This window comes from Budorcas taxicolor, chromosome 3 (assembly GCF_023091745.1).
Source record: "Budorcas taxicolor isolate Tak-1 chromosome 3, Takin1.1, whole genome shotgun sequence".
Classification (NCBI taxonomy): domain Eukaryota; kingdom Metazoa; phylum Chordata; class Mammalia; order Artiodactyla; family Bovidae; genus Budorcas; species Budorcas taxicolor.
This window is the reverse complement of record NC_068912.1, coordinates 105,277,601-105,303,515: the sequence shown is the minus strand read 5'-3', so window position 1 is coordinate 105,303,515 and position 25,915 is coordinate 105,277,601. Positions and strand designations below refer to the sequence as shown.

The window sequence follows — 25,915 nt, the reverse complement described above, 5'->3', positions numbered from 1 at the left end:
CAGCTTCAAAGGGCAAAGCAGAAGAAAGCCCTTATGCAGATCAAGCTCTTCAGCAGAGGTTTGGATAACTAATCAGAAAAGTGTTAAATGATAAATGATCGGGGTGGGGCAAAGGGTCAGTGAGGCAGAGAAGGCAGGTAGTCAAGCAGGCAGAAAAGATAAGTGAGGGAGCACAGAAGCAGTAGTCAGTTGGGCAAAGCTCTGGTTTGTCTGGGCAGAGTTAAAACATTTCAGGGAGGCAAACAAACTAGGGTGAGAGTAGCCAAACTGATGAGCGGTCACTATGAGAAACAGAGGTTAGAGAGCATAGGAAAGCAGAGAGCTGGCTGAATCTGTCTGAAAAAGAGAGAAGGAAAGGCAGCTGATGGGGAAGGTGATAACCCTGCTCTTTGTCTCTTCTTAGTTGGTGAGGCAAGAAGGAAGAGTGGCTAGAGCCTGCTTCCCCTTATCTGGTAGTTGAATCAGAGAGATGCAAACTGGAGCAGAATTCCCGGGAAAGGTCATGCCCCAATCCCAAGCTATCGTCACAACCGCAGGTCCATGATGTGTATCCCTACCAGCCTCTGCATGCTGCTACAAGTGCGTTTCTCTTGATTCTCAGTGGTGTTATTCCATTTAAGAATTCTGAATTTCTATTCCTTTGAGAACTCTCTTTAGATTAGCAGCAACAGTCACGGACATGCTACCCTCTCCTGTGTGTCCGTTCTTCCAGAATCTCAGGTAGGGCTAACCTTTATTATTGAAGTGCAGCTCAGAGTTCCCGAATGCCAACAGCAGGGGATATTTAACAACCTGCCTTGTCTGCACCTGCTCCACCATGCCTAGCCCAGACTCCCAGGGCAATACCCTAACTGTAAGTAAGAATGCTCTTTTCTGTACACAGAGAGTCTGAGGTTAAAAGAAAGCAATCTAGAGAAGGTCAGATGAGAAGTTCTTTCTGAAGGGTCAGTGAGAGGGTCACAGATACGTCTGCAGGGACCAGGTGGTGGGGCCCCTAGAAGAAGCATTCGAAATTCTGGTATCTTTTTGCCAGGCATGCAAGTCACATAAGTTCTTGTTTGGGTGCAGAGGAGATAAGAATGGGAGGAGAGCGGTGGTGCTGGGTGAGCAGTCACTTTCCCAGCACATTCTCCAAAAGTGCCACTTTTATCAGAAGTGATTCTGACAATGATGAAAAGACAACAGGGAAGGCAGGGTGGGAACACGACTCGCGCGGGTCAGAAGGGAGCATCTTTGGGAGTTACACTCCCCCATCAACAGGAAGCACAGTGCTGACAGCGCTGCCTCTATTCCTCGGGCCAGGACAAGGTCCGCGGGACTCTTTTCAAGGGCCTTTCCTCCCTCTCTCCACAGTGACCTACCTCGCTAGTTTAAGGCCGAGCTTTCCTTCCCTCCCTGTCGTGCTGTGTCCTGTGCTCCAGATTAGAGTTGCCGGGTTCCATTCACTCAAACCTCTCTCGGGAAGTGCTTAGTCACTGATCCGGCCACGTGGCATCCGCTTCCCCGTTGTGGGTCTGGTATGTTAACTAAGAAAGTTATTTTCCAGTCTAGTTAGAAACAGCAGGAACTTGAATCGACTTGCTAGACTGGCGCTGCTGGAGGAGTTAGGGCCATGTGCCAAAGGAAAGAGTGGATGGCCAATCACCAGGGAGCAAATTCTCAATCTGAAGCCTGAGACTAAACCCTCCCGCTGGCAAGGGAGTTCTGTATTAGGACTTTGCTGCCAGATCACTCTGGGAGATGTCCTGTGACTTCACAGTGGCTCTGCATGCAGTTTGGAGCTGAGAAAAACTGTGAACCACTGTTTCTTTAGGGATAAAAATCCAGAGGAAAGTCCTAGAGATAGGAAACAGAATCCTAAAGAGACAGTAAAGATGAGAGGAGACCAAAAACCGCCAGATGAGGCAAAGGTAAGGGACAGAAAACCAAATCTCAGGATAGTAGGTGCCGGGATAGCCGGTCTGAGGGCTGGCCCTGGGCCCTCGCTGCTGCTACCAGCCCTGCCCCCCTTTTTCACCCAGACCCCAACCCAGCTCCTACCTGGTAGGTACCTGTCGTGGCTGTGGCTGTACTCTGTGGTGGTAAGTGACAAGTGAGTCTGTGTAAAGGGCTGGTTGCCAAACAGATTGTCACTGCGAAGGTTGTGGCAGAGCTTCTCCAGGAAGCGGAGGACGTAGGTGATGCTGTTGACTGCTGGCAGGTTGAGTGTGTGCTGCTCTCGGTCAAACACGGCTGTGGAGTTAAGTAAACAGGGCCCAGCACGTCAGCTCGTAGCACAGCGCAGAGCTAAACAGGAGGAGTCCAGCCCACTGCTTGCCTCAGGCTTACCTGGTTACACAGAGGTGAATGGTGCCCAGGTTTCCTTCCTCCCCTCCTCTCCCTCCCCTGAGGGTTTGATTTTTTTCTCCAACTCCAAAGGGTTTGCAATAATGGGAGTGGCCAGGCCAGGTCTGTTGCACCTGGGGCTTTGGAATGATTCTGCTCAGGCTGTGAAACAACTGTGAACATAATTCTATCTGCTCCATCAGTTGGTTAGGCCTCCCAAGGAAATCTGTTCATTTCCTTAAGAACTGCTTAAGAACAGAGGCGCTGGGCAGCAGAGGAGAGCACAGCTATTGCTAGCAATGGCTGAGGTGTACAATCTCATCTGGATAAGGGCAACTCGAATTTTGGCAACATTCATGTCTTTTTTTTTTTTAACCCCTATTTATTTCTATTCAAAACATATCCATATAATCCCTGGGCTTCCCTGGTGGCTCAGATTGTAAAGAATCTGCCTGCAGTGCAGGAGATCAGTGTTCTATCCCTGGGTCCTGAAGATTCTGGAGAAGGGAATCCCTAACAAGCAAAAGGCCTCTGCATCTGTCTCTGAGGGCAGCAAGGAAATGTGGAGATAGCTCACTCTCAGGAACCAATCTAGGGGACAAAGAAAGAACCCTAGAGAAGGTGTGGGTGACAGTCACTAAGGGAAGGTGGTAAAGACGGCTGGGTCCCTGCAGACTGCAGCATGGAAGCAAACGAGAAGACAGGCAGAGGCCTTAGCCTCACAAGGAAAGAAAGTCTTGATTTCCCATGCAGTTTTCAGCCATTTCTAGCAGTTCTTTCCCTGCCTGTCCCCATCCTCTGGGCAGCCAGTTAATTACTCTGTGTCCGGGCTCCCACACCACCCTGCATGCGTTTCTCACATATTGTAACACCTCCCACGGTTAGCTATGAGCTAGTCCTTTTCCGTCAGGGCACAGCCTGAGCATGTCATCGTCTTTTCTTCCCTTCCTCTGGCCAGTGTCTGTCAATAACCTCTCACATAGAGTCAGGGCTCAATGAGTGTCTGCTAAAAGAACTCATCTGTGGTATTTATGGGGTCTTCCATGTCAGCTGGGTTTCCTGAGGCTGGCTATTGACTAGTTAGAGGGCAGGGGAAGGAGATTATGGAGTACTACATAATAAAGACTGAAAGGCTCAAGGTCAAGTCTTCATAGGTTTGGTGGGTAAAGATGGGGTTTTTGGACTCAGGAAAACTGAAACAGAACCAGAACACAGCAGAAGTGACTATTCTCAGTGAAAACAAACAACCAAAGCAAAAAACCACACATTGTGCAACTGACTCAAACTCCCAATGCAGGAAAGACAAGACTGATTCTTCCCACTCTACCCCAGGATTCAACTTCTTTGTATCAGGGCTGGCTGAGGACTAGGCAGCTAAGGGGTCTAAAGAACAAGAGAAGACTTCTGTGGTTCCCTGAAGCCAGCTGGGAGGCTGGGGCAGTCTGGAGAAACTCTCCTGTTGCCCCAATACAGCCCGCTCTGGATTTTTTCTTCTGAAGCATTTTTAAAGCAACATACTTGCATATTTTCTGTATGAGAGAGGCTAGGTAGGTAGACAGGAGGGAGTCTCTTTAGAGACTGGAGTTAAGCAGAGTCTGCATGGGTATTCTACTCGATGGCGACATGCAGAAGACCTTGAGGACTCTGGGAGTTGAAATGAGGACTCCGAAGAACGGAAAACTTCATTCCAGAGCCTACTGGTGTGAAGTAAAAACCAGGAGGCCTTGCTAGAAATCAACTAGCTGCAAAGGCCTGCCTCTCTGGCTAGAAGCCATACCAGACCAGAGTGCTTACCTGAGATAACCGCACCACCGTGGCCCTGCTTGAGGAAGCTGAAGACGGTTTTCTGGTGATAAGCACAGTCGATGCAAGCCTGCACAGCCTGCTGCAACACCACGGAGGCTCGGGCTGGCCCAAAATGGTCAGGGAGCTGCTGGACCTTCTTCTTATCTAAGTGGGGGCCTGTGCTGCCATTCTTGTTCAAGTAAATACAAACTGCAGGAGACAAAGAATCAAAGCAGTTTAAAGAGTTTCAGAGTAGAGAAGTCGGACAACAGAGCTCTCTTCGTCTTTCCTACCCTGGGCTCTGGCCTCTACAGGATTCCCAGCTGCTAAGCTGGTGAAACACTGTGGGAGGGAGTAGAGGGTGACTCTGCCCAGCTGCTGCCAGCCCAAACGCATGACCACAGGCTCTGGGAACGCAGCCTGCTGGGAGAACAGCCCAGACCAGCCAAGGCACAGAACTTGCACTTTGTCTTCTTTACACTGAAAAGAAAGTCTAAGCAGTTTTCCAGATGGATGTACTTTCATTTTCAGTTCTTGGCTGCTTTACGTATTCTTGGTATCTCTCACACGCTCTGTGTACTGAGCTGTGGGGCTATGGCAATATTAGCATGAGTGTGCTTGTGTATGCCTGGCCTTGGACCTAAAGTGGTTAAGCCACCAGTGACTTCCCTTGCTTTCCATTCTAAGCCTTAGAGTTCCTTTGTCATCTTCTACATCAAGACTTAGGCTCAAAGATAGTAGTGAAAATAGAAAAAAATTGGAATAAAGAAAAACATGCAAAGGGCCTGAAGGGCCCATCTGTATATTTGTTTCACTCGTTTCTTCTGTCAAGATAGCTGGGCACTCTCCCAACTGCAACCCCCCACCTGGCACTGTGCTGCAAGGGGAGAAGCAGGGTGAGCACAGAAGAAAGAGAGAGCTCCCCAGAGCTGCTTCTCTTGGTCTGTCGAGAAGATGCATGTGCCTGACCAGCTATAGCATTCTTTCTGCTGATCTGACTTCTAGGCTTCCACATGAGTAGGGAGTACTCTGCTTCTTCACACTGTCCTGGCTCACTAACTGAATGGCAGGAGGGCAAAAAGTCTCTTTTGTTGTTAAAGGCAGAAAGATAAAAGCGGAAGCTGTGTGGGCTGTGGATGGACTGGTGTTCTCTCTGGGCCTCAGGTCTGCCGCCCTCATCGCAGAGGGGCTGAGCCAGACATCCTCTGACGACTCTTTCACCTTCATCATTCTAACTCTAAGGGGGAAGCAAGATGGAGAGAAGAAAATGGAGAGAAGCAGGATGGGGAAAGTGACAGATGAAAAAGAAAGACAGGGGAAAAAAAAAAGAAAAGGGTAAACAAGAGTAACTGAAATATACATTTAACTCTCTTCTCTCTTAAAACCACAAAAATGAGCCAGATAACAAGAAAGGAGACAACTCAAAACCTCAAAACTCTGGAAGCTGGAAAGCAGAGTGGCAAAGTAGCAACTGGCTCAGCAGACCTAAGAAAGCTGAATCTTTAAGCAAGAGTGGGGAATGATGAGAGCCAAGGTGTTCCATCTTATAAGTCACAAAAGGCCCAAGAATGGGCAGGGGCTCCTGCGGGTGGGTATGACGGAAGATTTAATAGAAGAAGAATTGGCTCACATCTGTTAATAAATGGTTAGTATTCCATGTCATAATATGACTCTTTCACTGAACGCAAGACAGATAAAAATGCAGGAACTCAAAGAGATAAAGAGTAATAAAAATAAGTAAAAATGTATGTCTGTGGAAAGATACTTATCAGAATGTTCAAAGCAGGTTAGTCAAAATAGCCTCAAACTACAACCAACCCAAATGTCTATCAAGGAGAGAACAGATACACAAATTGTGTATGAATATTTATTTGTTGGAATACACTTGGCAGTAAAAAAAAAAAAAAAGAACTGTTGATAGATAGAATGCTTCCCAAAAACATTATTTTGAGTAAAAGAAACAATACAAAATAGTACACACAGTCTAATTCCATTTATATATTCAGTTCAGTTCAGTAGCTCAGTCATGTTCGACTCTTGGCGACCCCATGGACCGCAGTACGCCAGACCTCCCTGTCCATCACCAACTCCCGGAGTTTACCCAAACTCATGTCCGTTGAGTTGGTGATGCCATCTAACCATCTCATCCTCTGTCATCCCCTTCTCCTCCTGCCTTCAATCTTTCCCAAAATCAGGGTCTTTTCAAATGAGTCATCTCTTCACATCAGGTGGCCAAAATGTTGGAGTTTCAGATTTAGCATCAGTCCTTCCAATGAACACCCAGGACTGATCTCCTTTAGAATGGACTGGTTGGATCTCCTTGCAGTCCAAGGGACTCTCAAGAGTCTTCTCCAACACCACAGTTCAAAAGCATCAGTTCTTTGGTGCTCAGCTTTCTCACATCCATACATGACCACTGGAAAAACCATAGCTTTGACTAGACGGATCTTTGTTGGCAAAGTAATGTCTCTGCTTTTTAATATACTGTCTAGGTTTGTCATAACTTTCCTTCCAAGGAGTAAGTGTCTTTTAATTTCATGGCTGCAGTCACCATCCGCAGTGATTTTGGAGCCCTCCAAAATAAAGTCAGTCACTGTTTCCACTGTTTCCCCATCTATTTCCCATGAAGTGATGGGACCAGATGCCACGATCTTCATTTTCTGAATGTTGAGCTTTAAGCCAACTTTTTCACTCTCCTCTTTCACTTTCATCAAGAGGCTCTTTAGTTCTTCTTCACTTTCTGCCATAAGGGTGGTGTCATCTGCATATTAAGTTCAGAAACAAGAGAATCTAGTCTATAGTGACAGAAATCAGAATAAAGGTGAGAGTGAAGACTGACTTTAAGGAGGCATGAGGTAACTTCCAGGGGGTGGTAGAAATGATTCTTAGCTTGACGGGGGCTGTGGCTACATGGGTACTTACATTAATTAAAACTCAAATTATATATAAATATATGTACATTTCACTGTATGTAAATTTTACTGGCAGTTTCCACTTCTTTCTTCTTGGGACATTCCCTCTTGGAACCTAACCACCCCGTGTGAGCAGGCAAAGCCTGTGGTGGGCTCATGTGGAGAGAAGCCAACAGCCAGAGACAGCCTGCCAGCCCTGTGGTAGCAGTGGATCCTCGGTCCTGGTCAAGCCACCACAGCTGACGCTGCAGGGGAGAGAGACCAGCCGCTGCCACCCAGCACTGCCCACGTTGCTGTTGTAAGCCGTGAAGTTTTGTAGTGGCTTGTTACGTAGCAGAAGGCTGCTGGAGCAGACTGTGGTACCAGAAACAGGGCGCTGCAGTAACAAAAGCCCAACACACACGACACTGGCTTTGGGACTGGGAAGCAGAGAGAAGCATAAAGGATCACAGAAAGATGATGAGTAAAGTCGAGAGGGCCTTGAATAGAAGCCTGGAAAAGGTTGGGGTCCAAACGATTCTGTTCATTTTGTACCATCTCTGGTCCTCTTAGCCTGAGATGGTAATGCTTCCACCAGAGTGAAACTTGGGTGGTTTTCTATGAATACTACTGAGATTTATTTCTTTAGTCAAAAGCCACAGTCACAAATCTTTTGAAGACAAGCCTTTCTCTACTTTGGTCTTCCTCATAGCTGCTGTTAGACAATGCCCTGAAGATTTTAAAAAATCCTATTGTCTAAGGAAGAGTATCTGTGAGACTTGCCCTTGAGATTTTCAGAGGGCCTTTTGATCTCAAAGAGTCTGTGAAACAGAGTCTTAAGTCATTCTGACATCTTAACCAAAGATTTTTATTGTCCCATTCTGGTTTTGACCCTTTCTTAACTTAGCATTATTTGCCTTCTAGAGAGACTGGAAATGAGAAACATTTCCATATTGTGAGTCCTGGACTTTAAAATTTTTAATTTTTTTTAAGCTCATCTCTCTCATCTTACAGTTTATCACCAGCAGTGAGAAGCCAGGTGGCACTTCATTACTTTGTCTGGAAATCTAGTATTTCACTGAGTTCATCAGGAACATTTCCTAGCTCCATGTTCATGCAGGTGGCAATGTTATCACACTTTCTATCACTACCTAGCAGGTATCCCCTGTCCTCCATCTTTCATTGAGACTTTCCTCTTTCCTTTAAGCCCACATTGACAGCCTCTTCAAGATCTTTTCAGTTTCAATTCTCGTTTCTAAGAGAATAATTCTGGCAGTAGTATTGCCAGCTTGGACTGAGATGGTACAAAACAAAAGAATTCTTTGGATCCACAAACTTTTACAATCAGGAAGAAGACTGAGAAGGCAGTCTGAGCTTTCTTGTGGAAAAGGAAGGATGACTAACAGGACAAAACCAAAAAGCCATGGAAACAACTTTCAGAAAGTATTGGATCTAATCAAGGAATTGGCAACATATGCCCACCTGGATTTCAGAATTTCTACATACCAGTGACTGCGTGTACCTCCAGTCTTTTTGCCCTTTTAACAAGTGTATAAGTTATTATGCCTACCCCACCACTGTATGCAGGTTATGTGGGGAGCAGACAACACATTTCTTTAGGTCACAGGTCTTCAGTTTGAGAAGAAACTGCACCTGAGAGGTCCCATTTGCCTGGATCTGATTTAGATGATGAGATCCTAGATCTGAAGTTTGATATTGTAAAGAGATGAGACCTTTACTGGGGAATCTTGCAAGGGGAAGAATACATTTTCCAAGTGGGAAAAATAACTTACATCCAGAGAGTGGACTGAGGTAGTTTTAAAATATCGTCCAAAATTCTTTGACCCTCTTCCCATCAAGATATGGGTCTGGTGGTGCAGAGGTTAAAGCGTCTGCCTGCAATGTGGGAGACCTGGGTTCGATCCCTGGGTCGGGAAGATCCCCTGGAGAAGGAAATGGCAACCCACTCCAGTATTCTTGCCTGGAGAATCCCATGAATGGAGGAGCTTGGTGGGCTACAGTCCATGGGTCGCAAAGAGTCAGACACGACTGAGTGACTTCACTTTCACTTTCCTATTCTCTTGAATCTGGGCTTTGACTGCTTGATCAATAGAATATGGTAGAAATGACACGCTGTTAATTTTGGGGCTCAAGCCTTAAGAAAATGATAGCCTCCACTTCCTGTCTCTTGGGGACACTTGCTCTTTGAACTCAGTCACCCTGGTATGGGGAAGCCCAAGCTACCTGCTGGAGACGTCTGTGGAGTGGAGAATCCACAGCCAGCACCAATTTTGTTAGCTGCATGAATGAATCATCTTGGAAATGGATCCTGCAGCCCCAGCTGAGCCACCTAAACTGATACCAAATGGAGGAGAGACAAGCTTTCTCTGCTTTAATTTTAATATGGTTGAATATACTGATATTATCTTTTCTAGTTATAGAAAAGTTATGTACTTTTTCTCTCTTTTTAAAAAACATATGTATGTATTTGGATGTGTTGGGTCTTAGTTGCATCACTGAGGATACGTCCTTCGGGTACACAGACTCTCTAGTTGTGGCACATGGGCTCTGGAGTATGCGGGCTCACTAGTTGTAGTGCCAGGCTTAGCTGCTCTGTGGCCTGCGGGATCTTAGTTCCCCAGCCAGGGATAAACCCATGTTCCCTGCCTTGCAAGGCAGATTCTTAACCACTGGACCACCAGGGAAGTTTAAATACTTTTTGTTTTATAATTTATGCTTATTGTCTTATTTAAAAAATATTTCCCAATCTTAAGGTCATAAAGATATTTTTTGCATACTGTCATGCTTTGGTTTGGGGTTTCCCTGGTGGCTCAGATGGCAAAGAATCCACCTGCAATGCAGGAGATCTGGGTTCGATCCTTGGGTTGGTAACATCCCCTGGAGGAGGGCATGGCAACTCACTCTAGTATTCATGCCTGGAGAATCCCCAAGGACAGAGGAGCCTGGCGGACTGCAGTCCATGGGGTTGCAAAGAGTCAGACACGACTGAGCGACTAAGCATAGCACATGCTTTGGTTTTCTACTGCAGCCATGAAATTGGAATTCGAGGCTGTAAAAAAAAAATTCTGAGAAGGGTCCAGCATGTAAGGAGCGTGGAATTGGCCACTTCATCTTGACGGTAAGTAAAAAGCTGACCAAACTGAAAAATCCTTTAAAAACCCATCAGAAAAGTGAGGTCACAGGGCAAACTGCTGCCCCCCATCAAGTCTGAAGAGACAGACTGATGAACAGAGAGAAGCACAAGTTCCTAAAAACAAACCTGCACAGAAACTAGTGCAGAGGTAGGAAAATCTAAACTACAATTGATGAATTGCTGGAAGCTCAGTGTGAACGAGTCTCAGGGTGAAAAATTTCAGGGGGATCCACTCATGGGGTAGCGGGGGGCATCCCACACTTTTTTGAGTCTTACCTCCAGAAGCTCAACCAGGTTCTCACAGTGAGTATCAGAGAAAAATCCCCTCATGCTTCCAGCACGGGTAGGGAGGAACAGGAGCCATTTAAATGTATGCTGGAGCATTCTATCCTTTTTAACAAGGTCTACCCTCAGGAGAATTATTTTACCAGAGTTTAACCTGCTGGGGTTTGATCAGAGCCCAACCTACTAGGGGGAAGGGAAATACCCAAGTCTAGCCCCCTCCAGCCATCTTGTCCCATCTAAGGGGAGTTGAGGGGGACTGAGAAGCCCTGGTGAAGTTCACAGTCCAAGAGCACAGCCTCACTGAAAGACTGAGACCTAATCCTAAGACTATAGCATATCCCTCCTTCTGCATACCTTACCTCTGTATCACCAAAGGCCTATTTATAACAATTCCTTTTACCCAGTACATTATACCTGGCTATCAGGAAGAAGTTACAATGCAAAAAATGTAGTCTGAAGAGACAGACCAAGTATCAAAAGTAGACTCAGGCACGGCAAGGATGTTGGAATTATTAGATAAAAATTTTAAAACAACTACAATTATTATGCTAAGAGTTCTAATAAATAAAACAGAGAGCATGCAAAACAGATGTGCAATGTATGCAGAAAGATAGAAATTCTAAGAAAAATAAAAAAGCAATGCTAGAGATAAAAAACACTGAAATAGAAATGAGAAATGCCTTTGATGGGCTTATTAGGAGACTGGGCACAGTAAAGAATTGCTGAACTTAAGGACATCTCAATAGAAACTTCTAAAATGGAAAAGCAAAGAAAAAAGCAGACTGAAAAAACAACCCACCCAGAACAGACTGGGTATCCAAGAACTGTGGGACATACAAAAGGAGTAACATACACATAATGGGAAGATCAGAAGGAGAAGACAGAAAGGAACAGAGGGAATATTTGAAGGCCAAATTAAAGTCAGACACCAAAGCACAGATCTAGGAAGGACAGAGAACACCAAACAGGATACATGACCAAAAATACTACGTCTAGGCATATTACATTCAAAACGAAGAAAAGCAAAGATATAACATCTTGAAAGATTTCACAGGAAAAAACCATCTTATCTATAGAGGAGAATCCCCAAGAATCCCCATTCTTACATCTTTAGAAGCCGTGTGAGCAAGTAGAGAATGGAGTGAGATATTTAAAGGGTTGAGAGAAAATACCTATCAACTTAGAATTCTGTACCTTGAAAAGTTAAAGTGAAGGAGAAAAAAACCCTTTCTCAGACAAAGAAAAACTGAAGGAGTTTGCTGCCTATAGACCTGCCTTGTAAGAAATGTTAATGGAACTCTCTAGATAGAAGGAAAATAACATAGGTCAGAAACTTGGATCTACACAAAGAAAAGAAGAGCAGGAGAAGAAACAGGTGAAGGCAGAATAAGCACTTAATTTTCTCATTCTTAACTGATCTAGCAGATGGATGCTTGGTTGCTCAGCCATGTCCAGCTCTTTGCGACCCCACAGACTGTAGCCTGCCAGGCTCCTTGGTCCATGGGGGTTCTCCAGGCAAGAATACTGGAGTGGGTTGTCACTCGGATCTTCCCAACCCAGGGATCGAACCCAAGTCTCCTGCAGCGCAGGCAGATGCTTTACCGCCTGAGCCATCAGGGAAGCCCAAGAATACTGGAATGAGTAGCCTATCCCTTCTCCAGGGGAACTTCCCAACCCAGGAATGGAATTGGGGGTCTCCTGTACTGCAGGTGGATCCTTTACCAGCTGAGCTATGCAGGAAGCTCGATATAACAGATAAGATATTTGTTCAAAATAAAAATAGCAACAATGTATTTAGATTATATATGTTCACATGCATATGTATATATACATATACATGCTTATGTATATTTATCCCTAAGTGAAGTGAATGACAGTAATCCTACAAAGGACAGAAAGGAGGAATTAGGATTTTTATATCTGTGAACTGGTATAGTGTTATTTGAAAGCACACTTAGATTACTTATGTATATCACAAACTTGAGGGTAATCATTTTAAAAAGTAAAAAAGAAGTAAAAATGATATGCTAAGAAAGGAGAAAGAATGGAATCATACAAAATGCTCAATTGAGAACCATGAAAGGCAGAAAAACAGTGGAAGACAAAAACAGGACAAAGTACAAGGGCAAAACAAAAACAAAAACAAAAACCTAATAAATATGGTAGATATTTATCCAGTTATATCAATAAACATTTTATATGTCAATGATCTAAAGATCAAATTGCCAACATCCGCTGGGTCATGGAAAAAGCAAGAGAGTTCCAGAAAAACATCTACTTCTGCTTTACTGACTATGCCAAAGCCTTTGAGTGTGTGGATCATAATAAACTAGAAAATTCTGAAAGAGATGGGCATACCTGACCACCTGACCTGCCTCTTGAGAAACCTGTATGCAGGTCAGGAAGCAACGTTAGAACTGGACATGGAACAAAAGACTGGTTCCAAATAGGAAAAGGAGTACACCAAGGCTGTATATTGTCACCCTGCTTATTTAACTTATATGCAGAGTACATCATGAGAAACGCTGAGCTGGAAGAAATACAAGCTGGAATCAAGATTGCCGGGAGAAATACCAATAACCTCAGATATGCAGATGACACCACGCTTATGGCAGAAAGTGAAGAGGAACTAAAAAGCCTCTTGATGAAAGTGAAAGAGGAGAGTGAAAAAGTTGGCTTAAAGCTCAACATTCAGAAAACGAAGATCATGGCATCTGGTCCCATCACTTCATGGGAAATAGATGGGGAAATAGTGGAAACAGTGACAGACTTTATTTTTTTGGGCTCCAAAATCACTTCAGATGGTGACTGCAGCCATGAAATTAAAAGACGCTTACTCCTTGGAAGGAAAGTTATGACCAACTGAGATAGCATATTAAAAAGCAGAGACATTACTTTGCCAACAAATGTCCATCTAGTCCACGCTCTGGTTTTTCCAGTGGTCATGTATGGATGTGAGAGTTGGATTGTGAAGAAGGCTGAGCGCCGAAGAATTGATGCTTTTGAACTGTGGTGCTGGAGAAGACTCTTGAGAGTCCCTTGGACGGCAAGGAGATCCAACCAGTCCATTCTAAAGGAGATCAGTCCTGGGTGTTTGGAAGGAATAATGCTCAAGCTGAAACTCCAATGCTTTGGCCACCTCATGCGAAGAGTTGACTCACTGGAAAAGACTCTGATGCTGCGAGGGATTGGGGGCAGGAGGAGAAGGGGACGACCAAGGATGAGATAGCTGGATGGTATCACTGACTCGATGGACATGAGTCTGAGTGAACTCCGGGAGTTGGTGATGGACAGGGAGGCCTGGCGTGCTGCGATTCATGGGGTCGCAAAGAGTCGGACACGACTGAGTGACTGAACTGAACTGAACTGATCTGAGTTCACCAGTTAAAAGAAAGAGATTCTCAATCTGGATCAAGAAATGAGACCCAATTTCATGTTGTTTAAAAGAAACCAACTTTAAATATAAAGACACATATAGGTTAAAGATAAACGGATGGAGAAGGATATGCCTTGCTAACAGTAATCAGAGGAAAGTGGGAGTATCTATATTAATTTCAGACAGAGCGGATTTCAGAGCACAGAAAGTTTTCAGATAAAGAGGGGCATTACATGATATCAAAGGTCAAATAGCCAAGAAGACATATCGATTCTTACTGTGTACGCCTCAAACAACAAAATATGGTAGGCAAAAATTGACAAAGGAGAAACAGATGAATTTTTTCTCCTTGCAGGAGAAATTGATGAATCCATTATTATGGATGGAGATTTTGATATGCCCTCTATCAGAAGTGAACATATTCAGCCAGCAGGAGGACACAGTTGAACTCAAAAGCACCATCAGTCAATTGGATATATTGATATTAGCGGCTACTTCACCCAACAACAGCAGAACACATATTCTTCTCAAGCTCACATTAAACATTCACCAACACATAAAAAGCACTATACAGTCCATGAAATTCTCCAGGCCAGAATACTGGAGTGGGTAGCTGTTCCCTTCTCCAGGGGATCTTCCCAACCCAGGAACTGAACCCAGGAATCAAACCCAGGTCTCCCACATGGCAGGTGGATTCTTTACCAGCTGAGCCACAAGGGAAGCCCAAGAATACTGGAGTGGGTAACCTATCCTCCAATGGATCTTCCCGACTCAGGAATCAAACTGGGGTCTTCTGCATTGCAGGGGGATTCTTTACCAGCTGAGCTAGCAGGGAAGCCCAAAACATACCTTAACAAATTTAAAACAACCGAAATCATACAGTATGTATGCTCTTAAATGACAATGGAATTAAATAAAAAATCAGAAACAGAAAGAAAAGTGAAAAATTCCTAAATACTTGGTGCTTAAAGAACACATTTCTAAATATCACATGGGTCAAATTAGAAATCTCAAGAGAAATTTAAAGGTATTTTGAACTACATGAACATGAAAACATAGCTCATCAAAATCTGTGGAGTGTAGCCAAAGCAGTGAATAGAGGGAAATTTATAGCACTGAAGGCATACATTATAAAAGAAGAAAGACCTAAAGTCAATAATCTAAGCTTCCACTTCATGAAATTAGAAAAAGAAGAGAAAACTAAATCCAAATAATCAGAAGAAAATAAACAGTAGAGCACAAATCAATAAATCAAAAATTAGAAGTCAACAGAAAAATCAATGAAACAAAAGGTTGAAAGTGAAAGTGTTGGTTGCTTAGTTGTGTCTACCTCTTTGTGACCCCATGGACTGTAGCCTGCCAGCCTCCTCTGTCCATGGAATTCTCCAGGCAAGAATACTGGAGTGGGTAGCCATTCCCTTCTCCAGGGGATCTTCCAGGCCCAGGGATTGAACACAGGTCTCCTGCATCACAGGCAGATTCTTTAGTGTCAGAGCCAGCAGGGAAGCCCAAAACCAAAGGTTGGTTCCTTGAAAAGATCAATAAAACCAATAAGCCTTTAGACATGCTAATAATAAAAGAGATGACACAAATTACTAATATCAGACATTGAAAGAGATGGATCACTCATGGATCACTACAGATCCATGGTCATTAAAAGGTACTATGACTAATTCTATGCTGACAAATTTGATATCAAGATGAAATGGACCGATTTTCTGAAAGACACATTCTACCAAAACTCACACAAAAAGAAAAAGACATTCTGAATAGGCCCTTATTTACTGAAACTGAATCAATCAATAATTAATAACCTTCCAAAATAGAAAGCACTTGGCTTAGATGGGGTTTACTGGTGAATTCTACCAAACATTAAAAAAACAATACATTCTACCAATTCTCTATAATCTCTTTCAGAAGACAGAAGCAGAGAGAGTACCTCTTAGCTCATTTATGAGGCCAGCAGTACTCCACTACCAAAATGAGACAACTTCACAAGAAAATTACAGACCAATATTTCTCATGAACACAGAGGTAAAAATCCTCAAAAAAAATATGAGCAAACTGAATTCAACAACATACAAAACGAATTATACACTAAAATCAAATGGAGTTTATTGCATGTATGTATTTCTAAACTCTTCATTTGAAAATCGATGTAATCCATCACATCAAGAAGCTAAAGAAGAAATATCACCTATCAGTAGATGCAGAAAAAACATGTGGCAAAAAATCCAAGGCCCATTCATGATGGAAACTCTCAGCAAACTAGGAAGAGAGGGGAACTTCCTCAACTTCATAAGGAATGTCAACAAAAACTCCACAGCCAACATCATACTTAACAGTGAAAAACTAGAAGTTTTCCCACTAAGATCAGGAACAAGGTAAGGATATTTCCTCTTACCACAGTTTTTAACCCTGTGCTCAAAGTCCTAACTAATGTAATAGGATGAGAAAAGGAAATAAAAGTATACAATTTTGGAAGGAAGAAATAAAACTTCCTTTTGTTGGTAGATGACACGATCATCTATGGAGAGAATGCAAAAATAATTCACAGAACTAATAAGCAGTTGTAACAAGATTGCAAGGTATAAATATACAAAAGTCAATCCTTTCCTATAAAACAGTAATGAATAAGTATAATTTGAAATTAAAAACAATACCATTTACCTTGTAGCACCTTCAAAAATAAAATACTTAGGTATAAATCTAGCAAAATATGTACAAGATTTATATGAGGAAAACTATAAAACTCTGATGAGTAAAATAATAAAAAGCCTAAATAAATGGAGCGATATCCCCATGTTCATGGATCAGTTCAGTTCAGTCGCTCAGTCGTGTCCGACTCTTTGCGACCCCATGAACTACAGCACGCCAGGCCTCCTTGTCCATCACCAACTCCCGGAGTTCACTCAGACTAGCGTCCATTGAGTCAGTGATGGCCTCCAGCCATCTCACCCTCTGTCATCCCCTCTCCTCCTGCCCTCAGTCTTTCCCAGGGTCTTTTCCTATCAGTCAGTTGTTTGCATCAGGTGGCCAAAGTTTTGGAGCTTCAGCTTCAGCATCAATCCTTCTAATGAATATTCAGGACCGATTTCCTTTAGGACTGACTGGTTTGATCTCTCTGCAGTCCACAGGACACTCAAGGGTCTTTTCCAGCACCACAGTTTAAAGGCATCAAAACTTCAGCACTCAGTTTTCTTTATGGTCCAACTCTCACATCTATATATGACTACCGGAAAAACCATAACTTTGACTAGACAGACCTTTGTCAGGAAAGTAATGTCTCTGTTCTTTAATATGCTGTCTAGGTTGATCAGAGCTTTTCTTCCAAGGGGCAAGCATCTTTTTTAAAAATTTCATGGCTGCAGTCACCATCTGCAGTGATCCCGGAGCCTGAGAAAACAAAGTCTGTCACTTGTTTCCATTGTTTCCCTATTTATTTGCCATGAAGTGATGGGACCCAATGCCATGATCTTCGTTTTTTGAATGCTGCGTTTTAAGCCAGCTTTTTCACTCTCCTCTTTCACTTTCATCAAGAGGCTTTTTAGTTCCTCTTTGCTTTCTGCCATTACAGTGATGTCATATGCATATCTAAGGTTATTGATATTTCTCCCGGCAGTCTTGATTCCAGCTTGTGTGTCATCCAGCCTGGCATTTTCTACTATGTACTCTGCATATAAGTTAAATAAGCAGGGTGACAATATACAGCCTTCATGGACTCCTTTCCTGATTTGGAACTAGTCTGTTGTTCCATGCCCAGTTCTAACTGTTGCTTCTTGACCTGCATACAGATTTCTCAGGAGGCAGGTCAGGTGGTCTGGTATTCCCATCTCTTTCAGAATTTTCCACAGTTTGTCATGATCCACACAGTCAAAGACTTTGGCATAATCAATAAAGCAGAAACAGATGTTTTTCTGGAACTCTCTTGCTTTTTTGATGATCTAATGGATGTTGGAAATTTGATCACTGGTTCCTCTGCCTTTTCTAAATCCAGTTTGAACATCTGGAAGTTCATGGCTCACGTATTGCTGAAGCTTGGCTTGGAGAACTGTCAGTATTACTTTGCTAGCGTGTGAGATAAGTGCAATTGTGCAGTAGTTTGAGTATTCTTTGGCACTGCCTTTCTTTGGGATTGGAATGAAAACTGGCCTCTTCCAGTTCTGGGGCCACTGCTGAGTTTCCACATTTGCTGGCATATTGAGTGCAGCACTTTGACAGCATCACCATCTGGGATTTGAAATAGCTCAGCTGGAATTCCATCATCTCCACTAGTTTTGTTCATAGTGATGTTTCCTAAGGCCCACTTGACTTTGCACTCCAGGATGTCTGGCTCTAGGTGAGTGATTACACCATCATGGTTATCTGGGTCATTAAGATCTTTTTTGTATAGTTCCGTGTATTCCTGCCACCTCTTCTTAATATCTTCTGCTACTGTTAGGTCCATACCATTTCTGCCCTTTATTGTGCCCATCTTTGCATGAAATGTTTCCTTGGTATCTCTAATTTTCTTAAAGAGATCTCTAGTCTTACTCATTCTATTGTTTTCCTCAATTTCTTTGCATTGATCACTTTGGAAGGCCTTCTTATCTCTCCCTGCTATTCTTTGGAACTCTGCATTTGGATGGCTATTTCTTCCCTTTTCTTTTTTGCCTTTCGCTTCTCTTCTTTTCTCAGCTATTTGTAAGGCTTCTTCAGACAACCATTTTGCCTTTTTGCATTTCTTTTTCTTGGGGATGGTTTTGATCACAGACTCCTGTACAATGTTATAAACCTCCATCCACAGTTCTTCAGGCACTCTATCAGATCTAATCTATTCAATCTATTAGACTGAATCTATTTGTCACTTCCACTGTATAATCATAAGGGATTTGGTTTAGTGGTCTACTGAATGGTCTGGTGGTTTTCCCTACATTCTTCAAGCTTGAATTTGGCAGTAAGGAGTTCATGATCTGAGCCACAGTCAGCTCCCAGTCTTGTTTTTGTTGACTGTATAGAGAGCTTCTCCATCTTTGGCTGCAAAGAATATAATCAATCTGATTTCAGTATTGACCATCTTGTGATGTCCATGTGTAGAGTCTTCTCTTGTGTTGTTGGAAGAGGGTGTTTGCCACAATCATTGTGTTCTCTTGGCAAAACTCGGTTAGCCTTTGCCCTGCTTCATTTTGTACTCCAAGGCCAAACTTGCCTGTTACTCCAGGTATCTCTTGACTTCCTACTTTTGCATTCCAGTCCCCTATGATGAAAAGGACATCTTTTTTTGTGTGTTAGTTCTAGAAGGTCTTGTAGGTCATCATAGAACTGTTCAACTTCAGCTTCTTCAGCATTAGTGTGTTGGGGCATAGACTTGGATTACTGTGGTACTGATTTCTGGTTTGCCTTGGAAACGAACAGAGATCATTCTGTTGTTTTTGAGACTGCACTCAAGTACTGCATTTCGGACTCTTTGTTGACTATGAGGGCCACTTCATTTCTTCTAAGGGATTCTTGCCCACAGTTTAGATGTAACAGTCATCTGAATTAAATTTGCCCATTCCTGTCCATTTTAGTTCACAGATTCCTAAAATGTCGATGTTCACACTTGCCATTTCCTGTTTCACCACTTCCAATTTACCTTGATTCATGGACCTGACATTCCAGGTTCCCATGCAATAATGTTCTTCACAGCATCGGACTTTACTTCCATCACCAGTCATATCCACAACTGGGCATTGTTTTGCTTTGGCACTGGTGAAAGAACAGACAAATCAATGGAAGAGAACCCCAAAATCAGTTCAGTTCAGTTCAGTTCAGTCACTCAGTCATGTCCGACTCTTTGCGACCCCATGAATCGCAGCACACCAGGCCTCCCTGTCCATCACTAACTCCTGGAGTTCACTCAAACTCACGTCCATCGAGTCCATGATGCCATCCAGCCATCTCATCCTCTGCCGTCCCCTTCTCCTCCTGCCCCCAATCCCTCCCAGCATCAGAGTCTTTTCCAATGAGTCAACTCTTTGCATGAGGTGGCCAAAGTACTGGAGTTTCAGCTTCAGCATCATTCCTTCCAAAGGAATCCCAGGGCTCATCTCCTTCAGAATGGACTGGTTGGATCTCCTTGCAGTCCAAGGGACTCTCAAGAGTCTTCTCCAACACCACAGTTCAAAAGCATCCATTCTTCGGCGCTAAGCCTTCTTCACAGTCCAACTCTCACATCCATCCATGACCACAGGAAAAACCATAGCCTTGACTAGATGGACCTTAGTTGGCAAAGTAATGTCTCTGCTTTTGAATATGCTATCTAGGTTGGTCATAACTTTTCTTCCAAGGAGTAAGTGTCTTTTAATTTCATGGCTGCAGTCACCATCTGCAGTGATTTTGGAGCCCCCAAAAATAAAGTCTGACATTGTTTCTACTGTTTCCCCATCTATTTCCCATGAAGTGATGGGACCAGATGCCATGATCTTTGTTTTCTGAATATTAAGCTTTAAGCCAACTTTTTCACTCTCCTCTTTCACTTTCATCAAGAGGCTTTTAAGTTCCTCTCACTTTCTGCCATAAGGATGGTGTCATCTGCATATCTGAGGTTATTGATATTTCTCCCAGCAATCTTGATTCCAGCTTGTGTTTCTTCCAGCCCAGCGTTTCTCATGATGTACTCTGCATAGAAGTTAAATAAGCAGGGTGACAATATACAGCCTTGAAGTACTCCTTTTCCTATTTGGAACCAGTCTGTCGTTCCATGTCCAGTTCTAACTGTTGCTTCTTGACCTGCATACAGATTTCTTAAGAGGCAGGTCAGGTGGTCTGGTATTCCCATCTCTCTCAGAATTTTCCACAGTTTATTATGATCCACACAGTCAAAGGCTTTGGCATAGTCAATAAAGCAGAAATAGATGTTTTCCTGGAACTCTCTTGCTTTTTCCATGATCCAGCGGATGTTGGCAATTTGATCTCTGGTTCCTCTGCCTTTTCTAAAACCAGCTTGAACATCAGGGAGTTCATAGTTCACATATTGCTGAAGCCTGGCTTGGAGAATTTTGAGCATTACTTTACTAGCATGTGAGAGGAGTGCAGTTTGTGTGGTAGTTTGAGCATACTTTGGCATTGCCTTTCTTTGGGATTGGAATGAAAACTGACCTTTTCCAGTCCTGTGGCCACTGCTGAGTTTTCCAAATTTGCTGGCATGTTGAGTGCAGCACTTTCACAGCATCATCTTTCAGGATTTGAAACAGCTCAACTGGAATTCCATCACCTCCACTATCTTTGTTCGTAGTGATGCTTTCTAAGGCCCACTTGACTTCACATTCCAGGATGTCTGGCTCTAGATGAGTGATCACACCATTGTGATTATCCAGGTTGTGAAGATCTTTCTTGGACAGTTCTTCTGTGTATTCTTGCCACCTCTTCTTAATATCTTCTGCTTCTGTTAGGTCCAAAATAGTCCAACACAAATACAGTGAACTGATCTCTGACAACGGAGCAAATGCAGTACAGTGGAACAAAGATATGTTTTTTCAACAAATAGTACTGAGACAACAGGATAGACACATGCAAAAAAGTGAACCTAGACATAGATTTTATACCCTTCACAAAAATTAACTCAAAATAGATACAGACCTAAATGTAAAATTCATATTATAAAACTGCTGGTATAGCCAGACAATGGTATGTTAATCAGCACTTGATAAGTGAGCTATCAAGCCATGAAAAGACACAGAGGAAATTTATATATCTATATCATTAAATGAAAACACCAATCTGAAAAGGCTAAGTATATTGAATGATTTAAATTTTATGACATTCTGGAAAAGGTAAAATTATAGAGACAGTAAAAAGGTCAGTGGCTGTCAGAGATGAGTAGGGAGGTAAGAATGACTAGGCAGAATACAAAGGATTTTTAGAGCAGTTAAATTATTTTGTGAGATTCTATAATGGTGGATACACGTCATTATATATTTGTCAAAATCCATAGAAAGTACAACACCAAGTAAGAGCGCTAATGTAAACTATGGACCTTGGATGGTAATGATGCTCATTATTGAAACAAACATACTACACTGGTGGGGGACGTTGATAATGGAGAAGGTGAAACGCGTGGGGGGTAAGGAGTATATGGGAAATATATCCTATACTTCCTGCTCAAATTTGCTGTGAATCTAAAAAAAAAAAAAATTAGTCTAGTAAAAAAATCGATAAAACAAAAGAGTTCTTCATAGCAGATGCAAATACCAAGAGTGGGTAAGGAGAGTGTAGGCATTTTCTAAACATATGTGACCAAATTCCTAAATGTATGTAAAGTCCCTTTATGCAGAGCATTTTGCAGGACTAGTTTTCCACCAAATACCCTTTGGAAAATGCCACTAGAGAAATAATAATTTTTTTAAAAAGTTGCCAGGAATAAGAAACTCAACAAAGAGTTTAGAAGATACAGTTGTGGAAAGCTTGAAGAAAGTTGAACAAAAAGACAAAGAGAATAGGAATAAGAAGAAAGAGGGTGGACGACTTCAGGAGGTTCAACATCTGAAGATATGCCAGGAAGAGTAAGTAGAGAAAAAGTGAGGGAAAATCATTGATAAATTTAAGAAAGTTTTAAGAAACCAAATGATGGAATGGGCACACTATATGTCCACATGGTGAGTAAAAATACTCATATCCTAGGTGAAATTTCAGAATAATGGGGATGAAGAGAAGCTTCAAAGAGAATAAACAGGTTTCACACGAAACTGAAGATAAAAATCTAGGGAAGATTCCATGGTAAAATAAAGATTACATTGTAAAATAAAGGAGCAAACTGGGATAACATGAAAGAGAGATGAACATGCTTGAACATAAAGAAGAAAGATGTATACAGCAGTAAGAGACTGTGAGGCTGAGCTAGTTAGTACACAGCAAAATAAACACATAACAAAAAAGCTCAAGACTTAATCTAAAACAAAGTTTTGCACAACAAAGGAAAAGTAATCATAGTACTCTACAGGGCTCAACTGAGACTAGCATAATACAAGTTACAATAACACACTATAGTATTTCAATCTAATCATAATTATAATATCATCTTATTAAGAGAGGGAAGTATGTGTGGGTGGGTAACAGGCAAAGAGATTAAGAAGAGTTAAATCCTGGGTTGCCAAAAAAAGAAAAGGAAGAGTTAAAGTGTGTTGGTACAAAAATACCTCAAGTTAAAAAAAAAAGCAATATAAGCATTCTATTTACATATATGAAAGTAAATAAAAGAGTGAGCTAAACCAGAAGTGACTGCCTTTGGTGAGAAGCAAATGACAGGGAATACAGGGGGTCAGTTCCTCTTCTTTTTATAATAATTCTTGTAGTCTATTTTTCCTTTAAACTGTTCTCATGTATATAATTCTGATGAAAATAAAAAGTGTTGTGCAGTTAAAAAAAAAGAAAGGTTGGTAATAAAGGATATAGCATGGCACACAGCTTTCAATCTATGATAGCTTTTATTGTTAACAGTTGAAGGGTCTATAAAGGTAACTTGGACTAACTGTATCATTGTATAGGTGTGGAACCTGAGATCAGAAAAGAAGTTACAGCAAGATCACACAGAAAGAGCAAAGGTCCAGTCAGGATGGTGAAACAGTGATCAGTGAAAATTGCTATAGCGCCTGGCCAAGAGCAAGAAATGGGGATACAAAGTCAAGCTGCCATTTTTCTTAGCTATGAGATTCAGACCAAGGGATGGGTTTCAGCTTAGTGACCACCAGAAGAGATGAGTTACATCATTTTAATTGAATAGTGAGGCACAGTCATGAGGCTTCCACTGGTATGAATCATCTAGGTTTTGTTGAAAATGCACCCAGGCACCTAACTGATATTTAGAATGATATGGAGTAAACAAGCAGGTATACAGGAATCTAGTGGGCATGTCATAGGTTAGAAAATGGAATTAATATCTTCGCCGAGGTGTTCATCTATCTTTACTTCCTCATCCATGGAGCTAAGCTCCTAACCTTTGTTCATCAATCTAGTAACATTTTTGGACTAAGCAAACCCAGTAACTGGCTGAGGCTAGATGCATAAGACACATTTGGAGAAATCATGTGATAGTACCCTGATCAGAGCTGAACATAAATGTTACCAGCAGGCTCTGTTCTTTTCCAAAGGTTATCTGGAGAGGAAATGACTGGGCTTCCCTTCAAGCACTAACATTCTAGGGTGGAGACAAACTCAACTCCTAAGAAAAAGACTACCTTAACGTTCATGAGGATCATTCCAATTCCTTAGATTTCCCTAAGAAGATGTTTTCACACATATATCTTAATTTACACATGAAAATGAATATTGTTCTTTTTGTCAACAGTTACCCTACTGCGAGGCTGTACATCTATTCTAAAGGGGTAGCTCTTTAGAGTTACTTTCATATAGTTTATGAAATGGAAACAGATATGTACAACCCAAGTGATTACCCACTCACTACGGTTATCAGATTTTGCTTTGAATCAAACATACATTGATTTGTCTCCAAAATAAAAAACACTTTCACAGTACCAAAAATTGCCACCATCAAAAATTTAAAAAATCAGAGCAGTGTCATACGTATTTGAGTGGTGGCAGAATAATTATAATGCTGGAAGGGTTCCGGAAGGGATCACTAAGGAGGGAGCACCCCAAACTGGAAAGGATGGGTATAATTACAACCTGAGTCAGTGAGCTCCTGGTGCTGGCTTCATGTCCATCCCACCCCCAAGCCCTAGATCCCCAACTCTAAGTTCACAGAACATCTACCGAAGTTTCTTGGATCATTTTGACAGAATGGAGATGTCTCTGAAGTTATTTCAAACATCAAATTAAATTTTTTTTTAAAGATTCTGTTTAGATTTATAAATGGATAGGGGGCTAATTGGGCTACCCTGATGGCTTTGTGGGTGAAAATCCACCAGAGATGCAGGCGCAGCTTCGATCCCTGGGTTGGGAAGAGCCCCTGGAGGAGGAAATGGCAACCCACTCCAGTATCTTTGCTGAAAAATTCCATGGACAGAGGAGACTGGAGGGTTACAGTCCATGGAGTTGAAAGAGTAGGACACGGCTAAGTGCGCGTGCTCCATCAGGGGGCTAATTATTGGTACAGTATGAGAGACAGTACAGACACTGGGGCCTGGGGCTTGTTGCAGCTAATACTGTGATCTGCGCTTACCTGTGGGGGCCTGCATGGCTGAGCTGGGTATGGTGGCAGCATCTTGGGGTACAGTGCTGGTGTCCGGTTCAGGGGTGCTGGTTGTTGGTGAGGTGGGTGGTGGGTTCAGCAAAGTCCGAGGTTTCCTCTGTCAAAATGGATGAGGAAAAGTTTGCTACCCATGACAGGTAACTTGTCTTCTCATTCCTCTATTCTTAGCACGCAACGCACCCATGAAACTGGAATACGTTTGTGGATGGGACTGTGTTATTTCTTTCTTTTTTTTTTAAATTGAAGTATAGCTGATTTACAATGTTGTATTAGTTTCTGGTGCACGGTAAAGTGAGTCAGATATATATACAAACACACATATATATTCTTTTTCAGATTCTTTTCCATTACAGGTTATTACAATATATTGAACATAGTTCCCTGTGCTATACAGTAGGACCTTGTTGTTTATCTGTTTTATATATAGTAGTGTGTATCTGGTAATACCAACCTCCTAACTGACCTCTTCTCCCACTTTGCCCTTTGGTAGCCATAAGTTTGTTTTCTATATCAGTGTGTTTATTTTGTAAATAAGTTCATTTGTATAGATTTCATATATAAGTGATATCATATGATATATATTATATATATATATTTCCAAATAGCATCTTGTTCAAAGCTGCAAAAATAGTAGATGCTTAGTAAATATTCTCTCAATCTATGTATAAGATTCTGGGCTTCTGTATAGCCAGAGCTTAATTCACTATCTTTTATATGTATTCAGTATTATTATCTGAAGTCTGGGTGTTTTATTAGTTAGCCAGAAAAAAAGCAAAAAAGGAAAAAAAAAAATGCTGTGACCTAAGTCTACTTTGACATCAGTTTGTTTCTCTGTTGAAAAATGGAAACATCCCTTCCCCTAACTCCACAAACTACTTTCCTCTGCCTACCTCGTTGGCTTATTACCTGCCATCTCTTATCTTAAACCTTGT

The 25,915-nt window shown here is 42.1% G+C and overlaps 1 protein-coding gene across 7 annotated transcripts in view; it reads right to left on the bottom strand.

The window, feature by feature from the left end:
- SCMH1 (Scm polycomb group protein homolog 1) overlaps positions 1-25,915 on the bottom strand; it is a 216,476-nt gene that overhangs the window by 12,159 nt on the left and 178,402 nt on the right. For 6 of the 7 annotated variants that reach the window (XM_052638227.1, XM_052638234.1, XM_052638228.1 and 3 more), the window contains 3 exons: positions 24,954-25,080; positions 4,120-4,320; positions 2,041-2,232 (listed from right to left, as the gene is read on the bottom strand). In XM_052638227.1, coding sequence (XP_052494187.1) covers positions 2,041-2,232; positions 4,120-4,320; positions 24,954-25,080 — 520 coding nt within the window. The remainder of the gene's footprint in view (positions 1-2,040; positions 2,233-4,119; positions 4,321-24,953; positions 25,081-25,915) is intronic. The other variant, XM_052638233.1, reaches the window with a different exon arrangement.